Below are 17,705 nucleotides of genomic sequence, written 5' to 3' on the forward strand. Positions count from 1 at the left end.
ATGGCCATTGCAAAAAGAGGAAGTGGGCAGTTAAGAGTGAGATAGCCTTATCTGCTGCTTCACTGCTGCTGCTGACTATCTGCAGGGTGGAGCTGAGAGGGACTGACAGTGCCATGCTGGGTACAGCTGCAGAAGATGTGTCACTGCTGTACATCATCAGTACGATAAAGCCAAGTATACCACAACTGTGGTATCACACAGGAGGCTATTCAGGCAAAAGAAAATGTTACAGTGGAGAGAAGAAGTATGTGAAACTTTTGGAATTTCATGGTTTTCTGCATTAATTTGACATAAAATGTGATCTGATCGTCATCTAAGTTAGGAGAACTGTTTAAGAGTATTAACAAATAGAATATGCATAAAATAATTACACAAATAAATTCTGATCTTCTGTCTTTATTGAGAACAACCATAAAAACCTCAAAGTACATGAACACAGATAATAGCCAGTTCCAATAATGCCCTAATAATCTTTGGCTTTGTGCTCTTGGAGTAATTTTGACTGGCAAGATTGTAGATCGTTTAGCTGTAGACTGGTGAATTCTACAGTCTCACTCTGTAACCCTTTCCAGCTTTATTACAAATCAACAATTCTTGATCATAGATCCTCTGAAAGCTCTTTCTGGCGAGACATGGCTCACATAAGCACATTCTTCTTTTGCAGAGCAAACTCAAAAAGTTATAGTGGTTTTTGTCAGTCAAAGGAGCTCTAGTCTCCCTCAAACACCCTCAAAATAATTTTCTTTCAGGTATGCCAATGTCCAATTTCATTAGCTTCTTTGAGGGTTCACAAACTTTTTCACTATCACTATCATGAGGTTTTTATGTTTATTTTTCTATAAGGACATTAAAGATCAGATTTTTTTGGTGCTATTATTTTAGGCCTATTATATTTGTTAATATTATTATATTTGTTCACATTTTATGACACATGAATGTAGAAAACCATATCAAAAACATACTTTTTCTTGCCACTGCAAATAACAGCAAGTGTTTTAAAGTCTATTAATCTTGGGAAGTTACCACTTAACTCACTACTGTTTTCAGTGTATAGGAAAATTGTACAATGGATAGGTCTTAAAGATATTCACAATGATTTTTGTGTTATCATGTCTTCATTGGTAATGCAACTAAGAGATAAGGAAATGGATAGAAAAACAAAAACAAAACAAGTATCACTACATACTCTAAGCTAAGACTACAAGGTGTAGAGTGATAACTAAAGAGAATTAAAACAGAAAAACTAAAACTTGACTTGGTGTATAGAAAAAAGAAAACTAGAAATGTTCCGAGGTGATGCTCAGTATCTGCATGACGGCTAACATAATTGAATAGGGTGTATCTGCTAAAACTAAAGACTATCCTGAAAGAAACATCCCAAGCCTTTAACATACATGAAATGTACATGTATGCGTGTCCACTGGCCCCATGAGACACACGCAATCCTGGCTATTTTCGCCATTTTGCTATCTCTATGTGCCGGGTCGACTTCTCGCATCTCCACCTGGAGCCTGAAATTCACATTTGAATCTAAACAGTGATATAAACAGTACTGTCTATTATTGACATACATTTAATTTGTCTGACTTTTACAGCACATGAGACCCAGAAAAAGAGGGAGAGAGAAATCTCCTTCACGAGAACCAAGCTTCCTGCAGATAAATTAATTTTTTAATCAATGCATTGTCTGATAAGAAGAGGGAACAAAACATGAACAAAAATACAGATTAATGACAGCAGCTGTAGTTCAGTCATGAATGGACATTTAAATCGAGTGAGTTTATAGCAGTTTCCCCAATATGACACCTTACTTTTAGTTGCTGAAACCTTGTTACCAGCATGAACTTAAAGCGACTCTTCCACACACTTGTGAAAAAATACACATGTACAGTTATGTTACCATTTAGCAGTCCAAGGTTGTTCAAGTGCATGTGCAGTAGCTAGCAAGTTTACTGTCAAAGTAAACCTACAGCGCTGTGAAAATGTATTTGCCCCTACCTGATCTTTATTGACATATTACTCACACCTAGACAATTCAGATCATCAAACATGTTTTAATATTACACAAAAATAACAAGTAAATACAAAATGTTTTAATGTAAATTATGATTTATTAAGAGAAAAAAGCTGTCCAAACTCACCCGGCCCTAAGTGAAAGAGTAATTGAACCTAATAAATATCAACCTTTGCAGCAATTTAGAGGAATTTTGGCCCACTCTTCTTTGCAGAATTGCTTGAGCCACATTAGAGGGTTTATGAGCATGAACGGCCAGTTTAAGGTCATGCCACTGCATCTACAGCTACAGGTGTGCTTGAGCTTGAGTTCACAAACTAATGTCCTCCTTGTAGAGTGCAATATTCAAGGTTCCATGTTGGCAAGACGTCCAGGTCCTAGAGCTGCAAAGCAGCCACAGAACATCACACTACCACCACTACGTTTGACTGTTGCTTGTTAGTTTTATACCTGCATAAATATATACCATGTAAAGGGACACATACCTTCAAAAAAATGTTAACCATTGTGTCATCAGTCCACATAATATTTAACCAAAAGTCTTTGGGATAATTAAGATGCTTTTTGGAAAATGTGTGCTTTTGTCTGTCTCTTTCTTATTGTTGAATCATGCTCACTAAGGCTAGTGAGGCCTTTGGTTCTTTGAATATTTTTCTGTTCACAGAGGGCCAGCCAGGTTTAGACAACTTTTTTTTTACCCTTATTAGATTAAATCATTTTAATTTGTTTGATGATCTGACCTAAGTGTGACAAATATGCAAAATAAAAAAATAAATACATAACTAAAATAAAAAACAGGAAGGGGGCAAATACTTTTTCACAGCCCTGTAAGCACTATCTAACACAAAGATAACTTTTTTTGCTGTAGGGGAACATCCTCTTATGTTGGCTCCACATGAATTTCTAAATAATCCCAAAGAAGTCATATTATCATATGTGTTGCCAACTTCAAATAGTTACAAACTAAACTGATGCAACCCACTTACCCTGTTTAATTATATTGAAGATTTTAACATTGTTTATGTGTACAAATCAACAAGCCCTTAAACCTTAACACTCATATAGGCTGTTTGTCCCTAACCTCTCACATGACTCATATGACTGTTACGCAGGCAGATGTTGGTGCCATCTCATACCACACCTGACACCAAAATGGCTGATAGCACTTACCTTAGCTGCATGTAATGTTGGTCTCCCCGTTTGACAGCCAAGTATGTTTCATTGCAAGAGCACATTACTCAATAAATTTGAATCTGTAGTCGTTATCATTATCTGTTTGCTAAATCCAGACAGTAGTACTCAATGCATTACATCTTTGCTTGAGTCTGACTCTTATCACTATCTGCTATTGTTGCTATATGCAACACTAATATACATTATATGTCTGGTGTGTGTGTTACACGTCATGCTTGACACATCAAATATATGTACATATTTATGTTTGTCTTAGTGCCATGCCTTTTTGAGTTGCTCAGTGCTACCCCAGGACACAGAGCGCTGGTGGGTGTTCCTCTTCTCTCCTGTTTCGTCACTCCAATATCCAGGAGTCTGAAAAGAACATCACAGCTACACATTATTGTTGGCATATCTGCTATACTAAGCATGTTAAACAATTGACCAACTGTGACCAGGATAATTCTGGTTTATTACAATTCACACATTATATTGATACATTGTAATTTGTAATATATCCATTTCTATCAATTATGACCACTCTCTCTCACTGATGGACGACCTGCATGGAAAGTATATACAGGACTAAGTGAAACCTGAGCTTAGTTTATCAACACAGAAAGAGCCCTATTGAACTCCACCGAGCATCTAGAAAGCAAGAAAAAGTATGTGAACCTTTTGAATTTAATGTTTTTTTGCATTCATTTGAATAAAATGTGATTTGATCTTCATCTTCAAGAGTTTTAACAAACATGATGTGCCTAAAATAATAAAACAAAATAAAAATAATTCTGATCTTTCATCTCCTTTTTGAGAACAGGCATAAAAACCCCATAGTGATACTGGAAAAAGTATGTGTGGAATTAATTACCACGTGATGTTTTCATGATCATATGCAGTGCGCTTCTTAGGCTAGTGCTGTATGTTCTTTCCGAATAGTTCTTAGTTTCGTCGGTCCACAAAACATTTTGCCAATACCGCTGTGTCAGTGTGCTCTTTAGCAAGCTTAAGATGTGCAGCAATGATTTTTTTAGTAAGAAGCAGCTTCCTTCATGGTGTCCTGCCACAGAAAACCCTGCTTGTATAATGTTTTAAGTACTATAGACTCATCAACACAGATGTTAGTCAGTTCCAATGATGCCTTCAAATCTACTCTCAAGGCTTTGTCCTCTTGGAGTCACTTTGACTGGCCGCCCACTTCTTATGGAATAGCCACAGTCCCAAAGTGTCTCTATTTGTAGATTGTTTGCCTAATGAACTTTTTCTGGTTGTTTTTCAAAGACATGAAAGATCAGAATTTTTTTGTTATTATTTTAGGCACGTTTGTTAATACTCCTAGTATTACTATATACTACTTTGATACAGATCAAATCACATTTTATGACAAATAATGCAGGAAATTACAAAAGATTCACATACTTTTTGTTACCACTGTAAATATGTATATGTGCGACTGTGATGCCTTTCCTTTGTTTGTTAATTATTTGCAGCCATAATAAAGAAATGAACATTCTGTCTCTGTTAGGGCAGTGGAGTGTGCATCATATGCAGTCACAAGATTTTCCAGTGTACAGTGCGGTGGTGGGGATGGATTCCAGTGAACAGAATGACATATAAACAGGTGCCAAAAACTAAAAATGTGACATCTGTTATTTGGTCATATTCTGTATTCAATGAGCAGAAAGGTGTTGTATAAAACAAGCAAAATTAAAGTTTTTACATGAAGAGAAAACAACTAATTTCTATTAGCATCCCAAACAGAGAAAAGTATGATGGGTGCTTATTGTGAAAGTCCTGACTAGAGACAGCTGAAATAACAAAACATAACAAAATACACTTACAGATAAGAAAGAATAAGAATACAGATGATCTGTATCAGAATTCTTTCTTGGAAAGGCAATAACTGAATATCCCTGCCTTCACTTTTAACTGTTAGAAAAGCAGTGTGTGGGTTTGTACTTACCTGTGCAGATTTATCTTTTATGACATGATAGCGCCACTGCCCACTGAGGTAGGGCCCAGTTATAAAAGGCCCAGGAAAAGTCTGCTGAATAGTCGCTGAACTTTGCACCTGCTGTGACTTTGTCCTTTCAACTGCACAAATAAAAACATGACATACAGAGTAATATCAGTTCAATTGAGTGACAGTAACATCTGAACAACTATGGCATTTCACCTCTAGCTTCAACATCTAAACCTCATTAAAATATCTCACTAACGTTCCTGTATCTCCACCTTAGGAACTGGGTCAAGGCACTCTGTTTGACTTGTCCATTTCTTTGAGAATGTAATAAGCACTTATTTAAAGATCGCCAGCTACATAACTGTCACACATCATTAACAATTACCAATTCATAGGGATGCACAAATACTGCCACTTCAACATTTTCAGTTTAGAAATCTTTCTAATCTCTATTGATTAATCATAGATAATAATAAATACCAGATTATAGATAATAATGCCTTAAAAATGACAATGCTGATTAATAGTGTTCTGTGATGCCCTTTGTTGTGGTGCTTTGAGAATAAGAAAACAGTTGAAAAGCAGCCAAGGTTGTGCCAGGAAGGTGTGGAGAGGAGTGAAGGGAGAGACAACATTTACTAATGCATCCCAAAACCAAACATTACAGTATATGGCCAACTAAAGCAATCCACAGTATACTATGCATAGTCATGTGGGTTGGTACATTATTTAATTTTTGTCTTATTTAATAAGACAGGAATAGGCAAATGGCAAACCAGTCTCCATGAGCATAACTGCGGAAAGCAAGGTGCTAAAGATTCTGCAGTATATCAGCCTCTCCTTTAAGTGAAAGTTTGGGTAGATTGTGCATTAACACTGTGCTTGAAAGGAAGCTAAAGCCTGCTCTACACAATTATATGTTGTTTGGGTATCTGACATGTCTTACACACTTGTATATGAATTAACACTAGCAAAATAAAAAGAAACACGTCACACTGTTCGAATATCTATATTTGCGCATTATTTCTCTAAGTGGGCAAACCAATACAAAAAGAGACACAACTACCTAATTAATCATTTGATGACTGTATTTACAATGGACATTTACTGTAATGGTGCAGGCTATGCTGTGATAAATATTTCTTCCTTGATATGAAATCCAAATCAACAATCAGTAATCAGTATTTAGCCCTCAGATTGCTAGTGCTGAAATTGTGTTAACAACTTAATCTAGAATTCCCACAGTTTTGCCATCTACATAACAAAATAATTTACAACTAGTGCTTTATAGATTCAGCTGTCAATTCTATGTCATCATTACTACACAGTAGTTTAATTATTCCCTCACTTAAACTTGACCTAGAGTTCATTTTTAATCCATGTAGGTGATGTTGTGTGACTCCTGCCTATCATATAGTGCAGCCGCCAAGGTCCATGCATGCACTCTCTTAGCAGACAACCATGGCAGTACTATGGTCACAGGTTAGCTGTGGATACATAGTTTTATGTTGTTTTACATAGTTTTGTGTTGTGATTTTGGCATGGATTGTTTTACTGTTTTGCATGTTAAGTTGTCTTTTTGCATGTGTATTTTGATTTGCATGCAGTTTCTTTTGATTCATTAGCTGCTTGAATCCAAGCTGTTGCTGCCACCTGATCAAACAAACCTGTCTATACTTACTAAATTTGCGGTTCTTAAGTCGCTGGCGTACTTGTGGTCCTTTTTTTTCCCTTGACATATTTTATTTATTTCCTAAATCCTCCTCCTCAATCCCCACCCACTTGCCACACTATTGTTTCACCGAATATTAATTTTCACAGTTAAATGTCCATTTGTAACTCTTGGTTTATATAATCAAATTTAGAAAATTAATTGATAATCCTATTATGTTTCTCGAAGTAAGAAGGTACAGTTAAAATTTTTCATACGTTGTTATTTCAAGCATTCCTTTTACCATTCAACATGTAGTATGAATAAAACAAGGAGGGAGTGAACTAAGAGAGGAATTAAAACACAAAGGATATGAAACATCTACCAAGCCTCTGTATGTTCCTACATGATGCCGCTTTTGGCCAATGTTCCTGTTGTAATCTGGTGTCTTGGCATTTGGTCCAAAAACAGAGAATCCTATTAAACAAGGTGCAGGGCTGGGTCAGAGTTATAAACCCACAGGATTACAGGTACACTCAAAAGACTAAATTAAACTTGGCAGTGATCTTTCAACTATGTTAAGTAACTCAATAAGATCAGCAAAGTGTAGTAGTAGGTAGAATTGTTGTTACTCTTTTATTCATGTAGTCTTTCTTATGCCAAGGACTTGAATTCCCTAAACTATCTAGCATAGAACACTTACACTCTCCATAGAATTTTTTTAATAGTAAGTATTTGGTTTTGAAAGGGATGGCAATATTGCTACAATATTTTACCTAAAACCTAAACAAACTTTTTTTATTGGGACTCCGAGCACAGTAAAACATGATGATGCACCCTAACCTTTACACTGTGATTAAAAGAGAATCTAAAATATATCCTTGAGGGACATCTTTAATGGATCAATACGTAATACACTGCCCGTCCCAAAAAAAAGTCACACACTCACAGTAATATTTCATTGGACAACCTTTAGCCTTTATTATGGCAGGCATTCGTGGCATTGTTTAGATAAGCTTCTGCAAAGTCACAAAATGTATTCCCATTCAAAATTTCATTCATTTTTCACCAAAATCTTGTATTGATGATGGGAGAGACATAACGTTGCTGAACCTAGACCTGACCAACTGCAGCAACCCCAGCTCATAGCACTGCCCCCACAGGCTTGTTCAGTAGGCACTAGGCATGAAGGGTGCATGACTTCACCAGCCTCTCTTCTAACCCTGATGCGCCCATAACCCTGAGACAGGGTCTGGACTCATCAGACCACATGACCTTTTCCATTGGACAGTTTTCGTAACCCAATTTTAGTAGTTTTAGCAGAGATGCTAATGAAACATGCTAATGTGCTTCTTAGACAACAATGCTACAGCCAGTAAACCTTGTTCAAAATGTTTGTTGCTGGTAGCAGCTGGAAGCAACACAAGAACAAAAACCACAAGCAGCAGACAAAACACTGGGCACATTGTTTGGGCAAGTAAATTCAGAAAATAAAAAAGTTTAGGTATGTAAACATGTCTTTTACTAACTGTTTGTATCAACCAATGTGATCTTAAAACTCATTAAACGCTCATAGCTCATTCATAACTAATTTTAATCATGTTTTTTATTCATGTTCAAAAATAAAGAGTGGCGACTTTATTAGGCCCTGATCCTAATAATGTCAGTACTTAATTTAGCCGGTCGCAAACATGATGTCATGATAAAGTAACTTTAAGTAAAGTAAGTAGATGAATATGTGAAACATTTTCTTTGGGGGCTTTGTAAATATGACATGAATATATGAATATCACAATATAATACTAAATGATGCACGGTATATTAAATAATGTGTTTACATAGCTAAACTAACGAAATCCCAAAACTATTTAGTTAGCATTTTTTATTATAATATTTCATTTCAAGACTGACTATTAAAAATGTGATACAAAAAAACGTGTGAAATATTGAGCAGGTGGCCACGTAATTAGGAGGGACACTGGAATGTAACAGAAGACTGTGACTACGAAAAAAATTATTTGGAAATCACAATGATTCAAATACCTTAGCTGTAGCATTGATTAATGTAATGTTCTTGCATTAACACATGAATGAGATGCTGTTATTATGTTGTATTACATGCATAACCTCATAATTCTTTATGCGTGCAATCATAATAATTCTTCTACCCTTACCGTAAAGCTTTGCATCGTTTGTTATATGATTTAGACGGTTGACTTGATTGAAAGTAACCTCTCAGTGGATTGTAGTTGGCTTTAGTTCATAAGCCTGTTTCTTTAAAGAAGTGGTAATGTCCAGTTAAATACCAGAGATATTTTAGGAGGAAATAATTTTAATATGAGGAACTACAGTTTGTGGTTCCACAGATGCAGCAGGTTATGTTTTTCCACATTATTCAGTGATGAAAAATGTCAAACAGTTGAAGCAGCACTTCATCAAGTGGTTTAACAAATAAACCAGTTGTCATGAAGCACAGTCTAAACACATCTGAAAGCAAAACTTTCTAAAGGCTACCTCTTCCACAGTATCTCCAACTGACTGGTCCCACTATTGAGTTTCCACATGAAAAACATGAAATCTAGAGCTCTTCTGTTCATCCTCCTTATAGTTGGCAAATAACACTGATAAAAAATGTCATACAGACAGATAGATAGACTGGCTGACCTAATAAACATGAATGCAGGTTAAGGCTCTGCTGTGTGTTTGTCTATACTAACGTCTCCAATGAATTGTCACGTGAATCCAGCTACTGAATCACTCACTGCACCTGCACACTATGACAGACAAAAACAACACTGATGGTAACTGTTAAGATCAGGCAGAAAACAGATGGTGTAACTAACTACCGGTAATTACCAAACAAATGGACAGTGAAGTGATAATGCACATATCTTGACATGACTTAGTCGTGCCTTTGCCTTAGTTTGTGTAGACACCACACACTCACAGCTGAACTGCACATTTTACAAACTCACTATACATTTGCTGGTTAGGTTCAACATACAGTAAGTGACAAGGCATTCAAAATAAAAATAAGGACAAGAAATTTGCCTATGGCTTATAATTAAACTAAAGTGACATAGTGGTTAAAAAATGTAAAGGGATTTGTTTTACAACCTGTTTGATCATCTGATCATTTATGTTTCTTGACCCATTCTTGACTTATTTTAGTGATGTTACTGCATTGAAAAATCTGTTGGTAGATATTATTATAACTAATTGGACAAAAAATTTACAACCAACATTTCAAAAAGGCAGATTTATGATTGAATTACTTGAATTATAACTTTTGTGATAACAGCTTTAACTTTAACAGTGTCAAAGACAATTATATGTGTAGAATCAAACCAAACCAGCCACTTCGTTATTTTTAAACTTTGTAATGGATAATAAAAACTTAAATAAAGTCAGCATTTTGTTGGTGGACAACAACAAGAGAAAACTACAGTACATACACCAAACGATCGTATTGCCAATCAAATTGTTGTGAAGGTTTCATGAACGATTGTGACCCTGCTGGCTCAGATAAAAAGCTCAAACTGAAACAGACCCACTGCTTCCTGTCATTTGATGTGTGTTTACGTGACTGTCGTGTGCAATGAGAGCTACTCTATGCAGTTATCATTGCAATGCTGAAGAAAAGCAGACACCCCAGGTTTGGAGCATTGTCTCTCATTGTCTCAACATGTTGTTGTCTTCAGACTAACATGGGCTAGTCAGAAATATAGTACCATCCAAGAAAAAGCTATTATACACACATTTACATGTTTCTGTGTTTTGACTTCATGCATAGTATTTTATTTAAAAATCTATAGATGGAGATTAGACTGTATATAAACAGATAGATGAGTCTGGCAGTGCTGCTTGGATATAAGAACTTTGATGATGGGAGATCCTTAGCCTTAGTACTGCCAGAAATAATAGTGTAAAACCAGTGTTATGAATTTTGACACTACAGTTTTCATCATACTTTGCTTGATGTAATTAACAGTTGCAATTACCACTTTGTGACTTATCTATAGTATAAACATCACCATCCAGGTTTCTTATGAAAGCTCTCATACTGGATGTTTTCAGCTTGACTTTTAGTAATATGGAAGTGCCTGAACACCAAACAAAATGGATAATATAACAACAACAGCCAAAAGCTGCATGTAAGCACAGATTCAACTTACATAAAGTATTTTTAAGCTCTCACATGAAGCCTACCATGAAAAACTTTATAATCCACCTCATATTCAGTTCAATTCAATGCAATTAATATAAATGCCATGTTCATATAAATCAACATCACAAGAGCAGGCTACAGATCAGTTTCCTTGACTTATACACTTATATCCTTGTACTTATACCTGTCCAAAAAAGTCACACACCATAATATTTCATTGGTCACAACATGTATTCCAGTCTATAGTTGCATTCACTTTTCGCCAAGATCTTGTATTGATGATGGGAGAGTCTGACCATTGCGCAAAGTCTTCTCCAACACATTTACATTTAGTCATTTAGCAGATGCTTTTATCCAAAGTGACTTACAAGTGAGGAACAACGCAAGCAAACAAAATCTAAGTCAAGGAGAAAAAACATCAAAGCAAAGTGCTATCAAAAAGTGTTTCTGTTTCAAGAGATGTGAGTACAAGAGAGTAGAAAAGTTTTTTTAGTGCAAAGGAAGATGATGAAGAGTTCTGTTTTCAGCAGCAAATATTAAAGTGAGGTGGCTGAGCGTGCAGAGTTCTGCAGCTCATTCCACTATAATGTGATCACTGAGCTGAAGAGTTTTCCTTGGTGTCGACTGTGTGGTGCTGGTACCACCAGACGTCTTTCACTGGTTGAACGCAGTGGACGGGACGGGATGTAGACCTGAATGATTGAACTGAGATAAGATGAAGCTGATCAGAGACAGAGCTTTGAAGTTGATTCTTGCAGCCACAGGAAGCCAATGCAAACATCTGAAGAGCGGTGTGACATGCGACCTTTTTGGTTGATTGAAAATAAGCAGTAGCGATGTTTCGTTCGTGAACGTTTCGTTCAATATGAACTTCTACTAATCTTTTATATGACTTAGGATTAATGAGTCCTCTCAGTGAGTGATTTGTTCATTTCCAGTTCATTGCTGTACCTTCTCTCGCCACATGGCAGCAGCTCCATAAGCTCAGTCAGCAGGACAAGAAACAGAAATGATTAGTTCACGACTCACTCAACTGTGAGTCTGTCCTCAGGTGCTCTTCTTTTGTCAGGTGACAGCCAGGCCGCTCAGGCTCTGTGTCAGCAGGCACTACAGTTCTTTCACGAGTCGTTCATACAGATCGTTACGGATCGTTCTTTCGTTCATTTGTCACGTGACAGCTGTAGCTCCGCTACGGAGCTGTGGACTGAGAAACAAGGAAATGAATGATGTCTGATATATGACGGTCATTTATTTGTCACCTGACGCCCAACAGACATTATTTATTCATGGAATCATAATTAATTAGTGGTCTTTGATTCTTGTAGATGTGTGTAGTGATTTTGTGTAAATAATGTAAATTATGTTTGTACATAAATACTTTCGAAAATTATAAACATGTTAATTGTGCTATTCTCTTCCATAAAATAATAAAATGTAACATTGTTAATAACAATGACAATAACGTGAATAATAATAACAATAATAATAATAGTAGTAATAAGAGTAATAATTATAATTATAATGTCGCCTTTTGGACACAGTAAATGCACCATGTAAATATTTTTGGGAACTTGTTACTTGTTGCTTTAAAAGTCTCACTAATTATCCAAATTAGTTTTACTTTCACTCGTCCTCTACCAGCCGTCACGTGAAAGGCAGCTCAGGCTGCACGGTTTCGTTCATCGTTCACCGTTCACCGGTCATCGCTTACAGCTCAACTCACTTTATTGTGGTGTGTATTTGCTTTCCTAGGTTTTCACATGGTTTGAATTGTATAATTATATTGTCAGCTGAACAAACCATGTTGTCTTCACTATATAGTGTCTGAGAACCGCTGCCATTTTTACATCACCCACTAGAGGGTTACACCGCAACCCGCTGTAAAATGAACAAAATTACTCAAAATGATTCGTTCACTTTACTACACTTTAGGGATCTGAGTCAGTTAAAAGACTCGAATTACCCATCTCTAATGAGTAGTGCATTGCAGTAGTCGAGACAAGATATGATCAACGCTTGTACAATGAGTTGGGTCGTGTACTATGACAGGTAGGGTCTGATCTTTCTGATGTGGTGGAGAGCATATCCACACGACCTAGAGATTGAGGCAATGAACATATCCCAAAGATTCTCAATGCAGTAAAAGGTTGGACTCTGTGGGGGCCAATCCATGTGTGAAAATAATGTGTCATGCTCCCTGAACCACTCTTTCACAATTTGAGCTTGATGAATCCAGGCATTGTCATTGATGGAATAACCTGGTCACTCAGTATATTCAGGTTGTCAGCTGACCTCAGTCTTACATAATGTTGCTGAACCTAGACCCGAGACCATTGGACAGCTCTTAACCCAATTTTAGTAGTTTCAGTAATCTCCTTAGACGTTTTCTTTGCTTGATGGATGCCAATAATTTGACCCTTCTGTACCGATTAACATCTTTTCCATGACCACAGGATATGTTGTCCGACATGGTTGTTTAAGAAATGAGAAGCTACTCACTGTATCAGTTAGTTAATGGACCTTAGTGGAGTTAGTTTGAGTATAATACTACAAGCTTGGTATACCTATTTTTGGACAGTTTCTCCCATTCTTCTTTGCAGTAACTCTTAAGGGATGGGGAGTGTTGGTGCACAGCCATTTTCAAATCTCTCTTTTGGCTGTGTGCTTAAGGTAGTTGTCCTTGATGTTGAAAGATGAACAGTCGCCCCAGTCTAAGTTTCGGACTGCTCTGGAGCACTCTGTACTTTGCTGCATTCGTCTTTCCCTCAATCCTGACTAGGCTCCCAGTTCCTGCTCTCTGTCTTCGAGGCCGTGCCATACAACTTCTTCAAACAGAGACTTAAAAGGCAGATGGCCGCCCACCCTGAGACTGGTTCTGTTGGAGATTTATTTCCCAAAAGGGAGTTTTTCTTCTCCACTGTTGCCTAAAGCTTGCTCAAGTGGGGAAACAGGATGCACCAGAGGTTAATTTTAAGTGTCATGGCAAAGACTGTGCACACTAATGTATATGTGATTTTTTATTTTTTTAACAAATTTGCAAAGGATATAAGCAAACTTTTTTTACTTTGACATTATGGGGTATTTTTTTGTAGAATTTTGAGGAAAACAAAGAATTGAATCAATTTTGGAATAAGGCTGTAAGATAACAAAAGGTGGAAAACATTAATCCCTGTGAATACTTTCTGGATGCACTGCATGACTAATGTCATGCTGCATTAGCTGCTAGCAGTTCTTGTACATGCTGTAACAACTGCTAAGTGAAAAATGTCTAAATATGATGATAATGACGAGTGTCTTATATATTATATGGTTTTTAACCAGATGTATGAATGACTTTTGGTGGAAATGATTACTGAAATGTTCATAAAAATGCAAAATAAGAACACAGCAATATGGTACATCCTGAAGATTTTGTAAGAAAGCGTACATCAGCTTAGTTTTGGCATGTACCATTTTGTAGTAACTTTTACAATGCATCTGCCCACAGCTGAAGATTAATTACATAAAGCCTGCAGTACATCACACACAAAACCAATTACAATAGCAAGTGCTGTTGTGGGTTAAGCAGTTAGGTGAATTTATTTTCAATAAAACCATAACCTTTGTTTTACATCTTGTAATCTGTGGTCAAGCACTATAATAAAACACATTGTAGTATGTAACAATGAGTACAGATCTCAACTTTAGCAGCTATATTTTTGCAAGTTCTGTAATATCAAAGACAAATACAGCTCCCTCTAACCGCAATATGTATATATGCACACCATATTATTAATGTAGTGCAAAGATAAGCACTGATGGATGGCCCCTCTTGCCAAATTGGAACTTTGATAAACTCTGTTACTTTTTAACTAACATTTGTGAAGACAGATGTTTGTGCTGCACTGTCCACAAAGTCCACCTTAATAACACAGTAACTTCTTAGGTCAGAGCTATAAAAGACTATCTGTGTTTCTGTCGAGCAGTTTATAATAAAAAGTTTGATAGGTACTAACATAGAGTCACTAGTGTGACTTTAACCATGATACAGATTGGAACAAAGACACAGTTATATCAGAAGATCAGAAATCAATTCAGAAGAATCAGATTACTATAAGAGGGGTTACTGCTGGGGCATGAAGTGAAAAGTCTGACACGGACCAGAAAAAAAGTGAACGACAGCAGACCATTTCACACAACAGACTCAAACACCACAGACCTCTGAAAGAGAAACAAAGACACTCTTGGACCATTATGATGTGCAGCTCTGGAGTAGGAATAAGTTACGGGATAAAATGTTTGGGTAAGACTACGGTCTGGTTTAACTTAGTAATACACAACTGGTTGGACTATGTCCCTAAGAAACTGATCGCCTTCTTCTGCTGCTTTCCTCCAACCTTTTGCACATGTTGTTGCTCAAATGAAGGTGAATGTAACTGTAATCATTAACGTACTGAACTGTGTTTATGTACTAAACACAAAGACTTTAAATTATGTGTAGCTTGAATAAAAGCTAAATTACAATTGAATATCAACTGCATCGGCTCAGCTCTGAATTGCACTGTATGGTACATACATGCAGTACAAATTGTAAAAAATATATTGACATATATTGTCACTGTCATGAAGTTCCAGAACATACAAAAAATACCCAACAAACATTATTGTCCAGTACATAACCTTTACTATGTTGTTTGTGCTGGCTGTTTAATGGTGCTGGGCTGAATTTATGTTGGTGCTTGTGTAAGATGAGCCTTATCTGTGCAATGACACAACAGCTATAGTAACTAATGAAGTGCTAATCAATTTTCATTCTAATCTGTTTAATTCTGTCGTTTAAGAATTTGGAAAGTGTGTTTAATAAACAGCTCAGTTAACAGGGTTTGGCTGCTAGTAGTTTTTTGTGGTCTGTATATAGTAATTCTGACCAGTTTTTATGAACAGTACTACAGTATATTCAATGTGTTGGTGTTTTACTATATTATATATTACTATATTCAGACTCTCTCAGTTGATTCTTACAGTTATTTGAAAACCTTTGTGGGAAAGCAAGGTCATGGAGCCTGACTTTGAGTCATATGACCAGTGCAAACCACAGGAGAAACACTCCCACCAGAGGCTCATCCATTATTTAAAAGTCTCTACTTAAAAGGACCATTTCAGAGGTTTTGCATCTCATTTGAACAGAACGTGCATCATATAATACTACGCTGTCTTTCTCTTACTGTCTTACCTGCACAATAAATGACAGTGACTTTGCCAGTCTGTAGTACAATATAATGACAGTGACACACATTAGCCAATAGCTAATTCTTCTTAGTGACTGTAAATTGCCTGTGGGTGTGAATGTTTGTCTTTGTGTGTCCGTCTTAGATACACATACATACACAGATATATACAGATATATATCATATATACATGATTTTCAAGTGCATTCAAGGCCACAGTTTGTCGGGCTTGTGAACTGCATCTCTGGTACAGTTCTAAGCAGCACTGGGGCTACACAGGTGACTCTTTTGCCTACATTCCTATACACACTGTACACTGCAGACTTTAAGTACGTAAGTAAGTGCTTTTGGCTAGGTTGTTGTAGAGCAACATTGCTCTACAACAACATTGTTTCATGCTAGTGAACACCTCTAAAAACATGAAGGTCTAAACCCGGCAAACCAGCATTTGTGGTGCGAACACTGAAGTGGTGCCAGCCTATTAATATCTAGGTGTGCACCCGGACAATAAGTTGGACTGGTCACTTTACACAGATGTATCTAATATATAATATAAATAAGGTCAGAGATGTATTTTCCCCCTAAGGCGGCTTAGATCATTAGATATTTGCAGGAAGATGCTCAAATGTTTTATGAAACTGAAGTGGTAAATGTGCTGTTTCCAGGGAAGACAGCATAAATCAGGACGCAGGACGGCTGGACAAACAGGAGTATAACATTTGTTCAAGGACTGGAATTAGGCTGGACTCACTAGATGCTGTGGTGGAAAAACGCACCAGGAAAAGATAGAGATCATTCTACAATACACCAACCATCCCTTACACAACATCCTGATGGACAAGAGAAGTAACTGCAGTTGACAACTCACCCCACTGTGTTGAAGGACTGGAAGATAAAGGAGATTCTTCATCCCTATGGCCATCAGGCTCTACAACAACCTAGCCAAAAGCACTTACTTACTACTCTACTTATCTCTACTATACTCTACATACATACATATATATATACTATATATATATATATATATATATATATATATATATATATATATATATATATATATATATATATATATATATATATATATGTATGTATGTATGTATGTATGTATATGTATATTTGGCTTTGACATCAAAAGATGTTTGCAGTCTACAGCACAAATGAAGGAACTGACCTTACTGTTCCAATACTCTTGGCGGGGAGTGTATAACACAAGTCAGAGGTCATCTCCATCCAGCTATGTCAAACTAGAATGACCACCTACACTAAACTTGTAGCAGAGGGTGTGGACCAATACACCACTTATGATCAACATGCAGTCTGACCACCGTTTCCCACCAAGATTCAAAATCGTTCACACTTTGACTCATGGAACCATTACAACACACATAATGGCAAAGCAAACAGATTCTGTTTCACCATCAAATTAATTTCCCTTCTGCCACAACACTTGTTCCAATATCAGAATTATCTGGTTATTTGCAATTCTGCCCAGCTGCTGATTGTGATGAACCAACTACATCTGATAT

At 36.6% G+C, this 17,705-nt stretch overlaps 1 protein-coding gene across 1 annotated transcript in view; it reads right to left on the reverse strand.

Moving 5' to 3' along the window:
* The window catches only part of glcci1a (glucocorticoid induced 1a), a 34,692-nt gene that overhangs the window by 10,945 nt on the left and 6,042 nt on the right, over positions 1-17,705 (reverse strand). The window contains exons 3-4 of the mRNA XM_026348116.1: positions 5,151-5,281; positions 3,468-3,562 (exon numbers count right to left, since the gene is read on the reverse strand). Coding sequence (XP_026203901.1) covers positions 3,468-3,562; positions 5,151-5,281 — 226 coding nt within the window. The remainder of the gene's footprint in view (positions 1-3,467; positions 3,563-5,150; positions 5,282-17,705) is intronic.

This window comes from Anabas testudineus, chromosome 11 (assembly GCF_900324465.2).
Source record: "Anabas testudineus chromosome 11, fAnaTes1.2, whole genome shotgun sequence".
NCBI classification, from domain to species: Eukaryota; Metazoa; Chordata; class Actinopteri; order Anabantiformes; family Anabantidae; genus Anabas; species Anabas testudineus.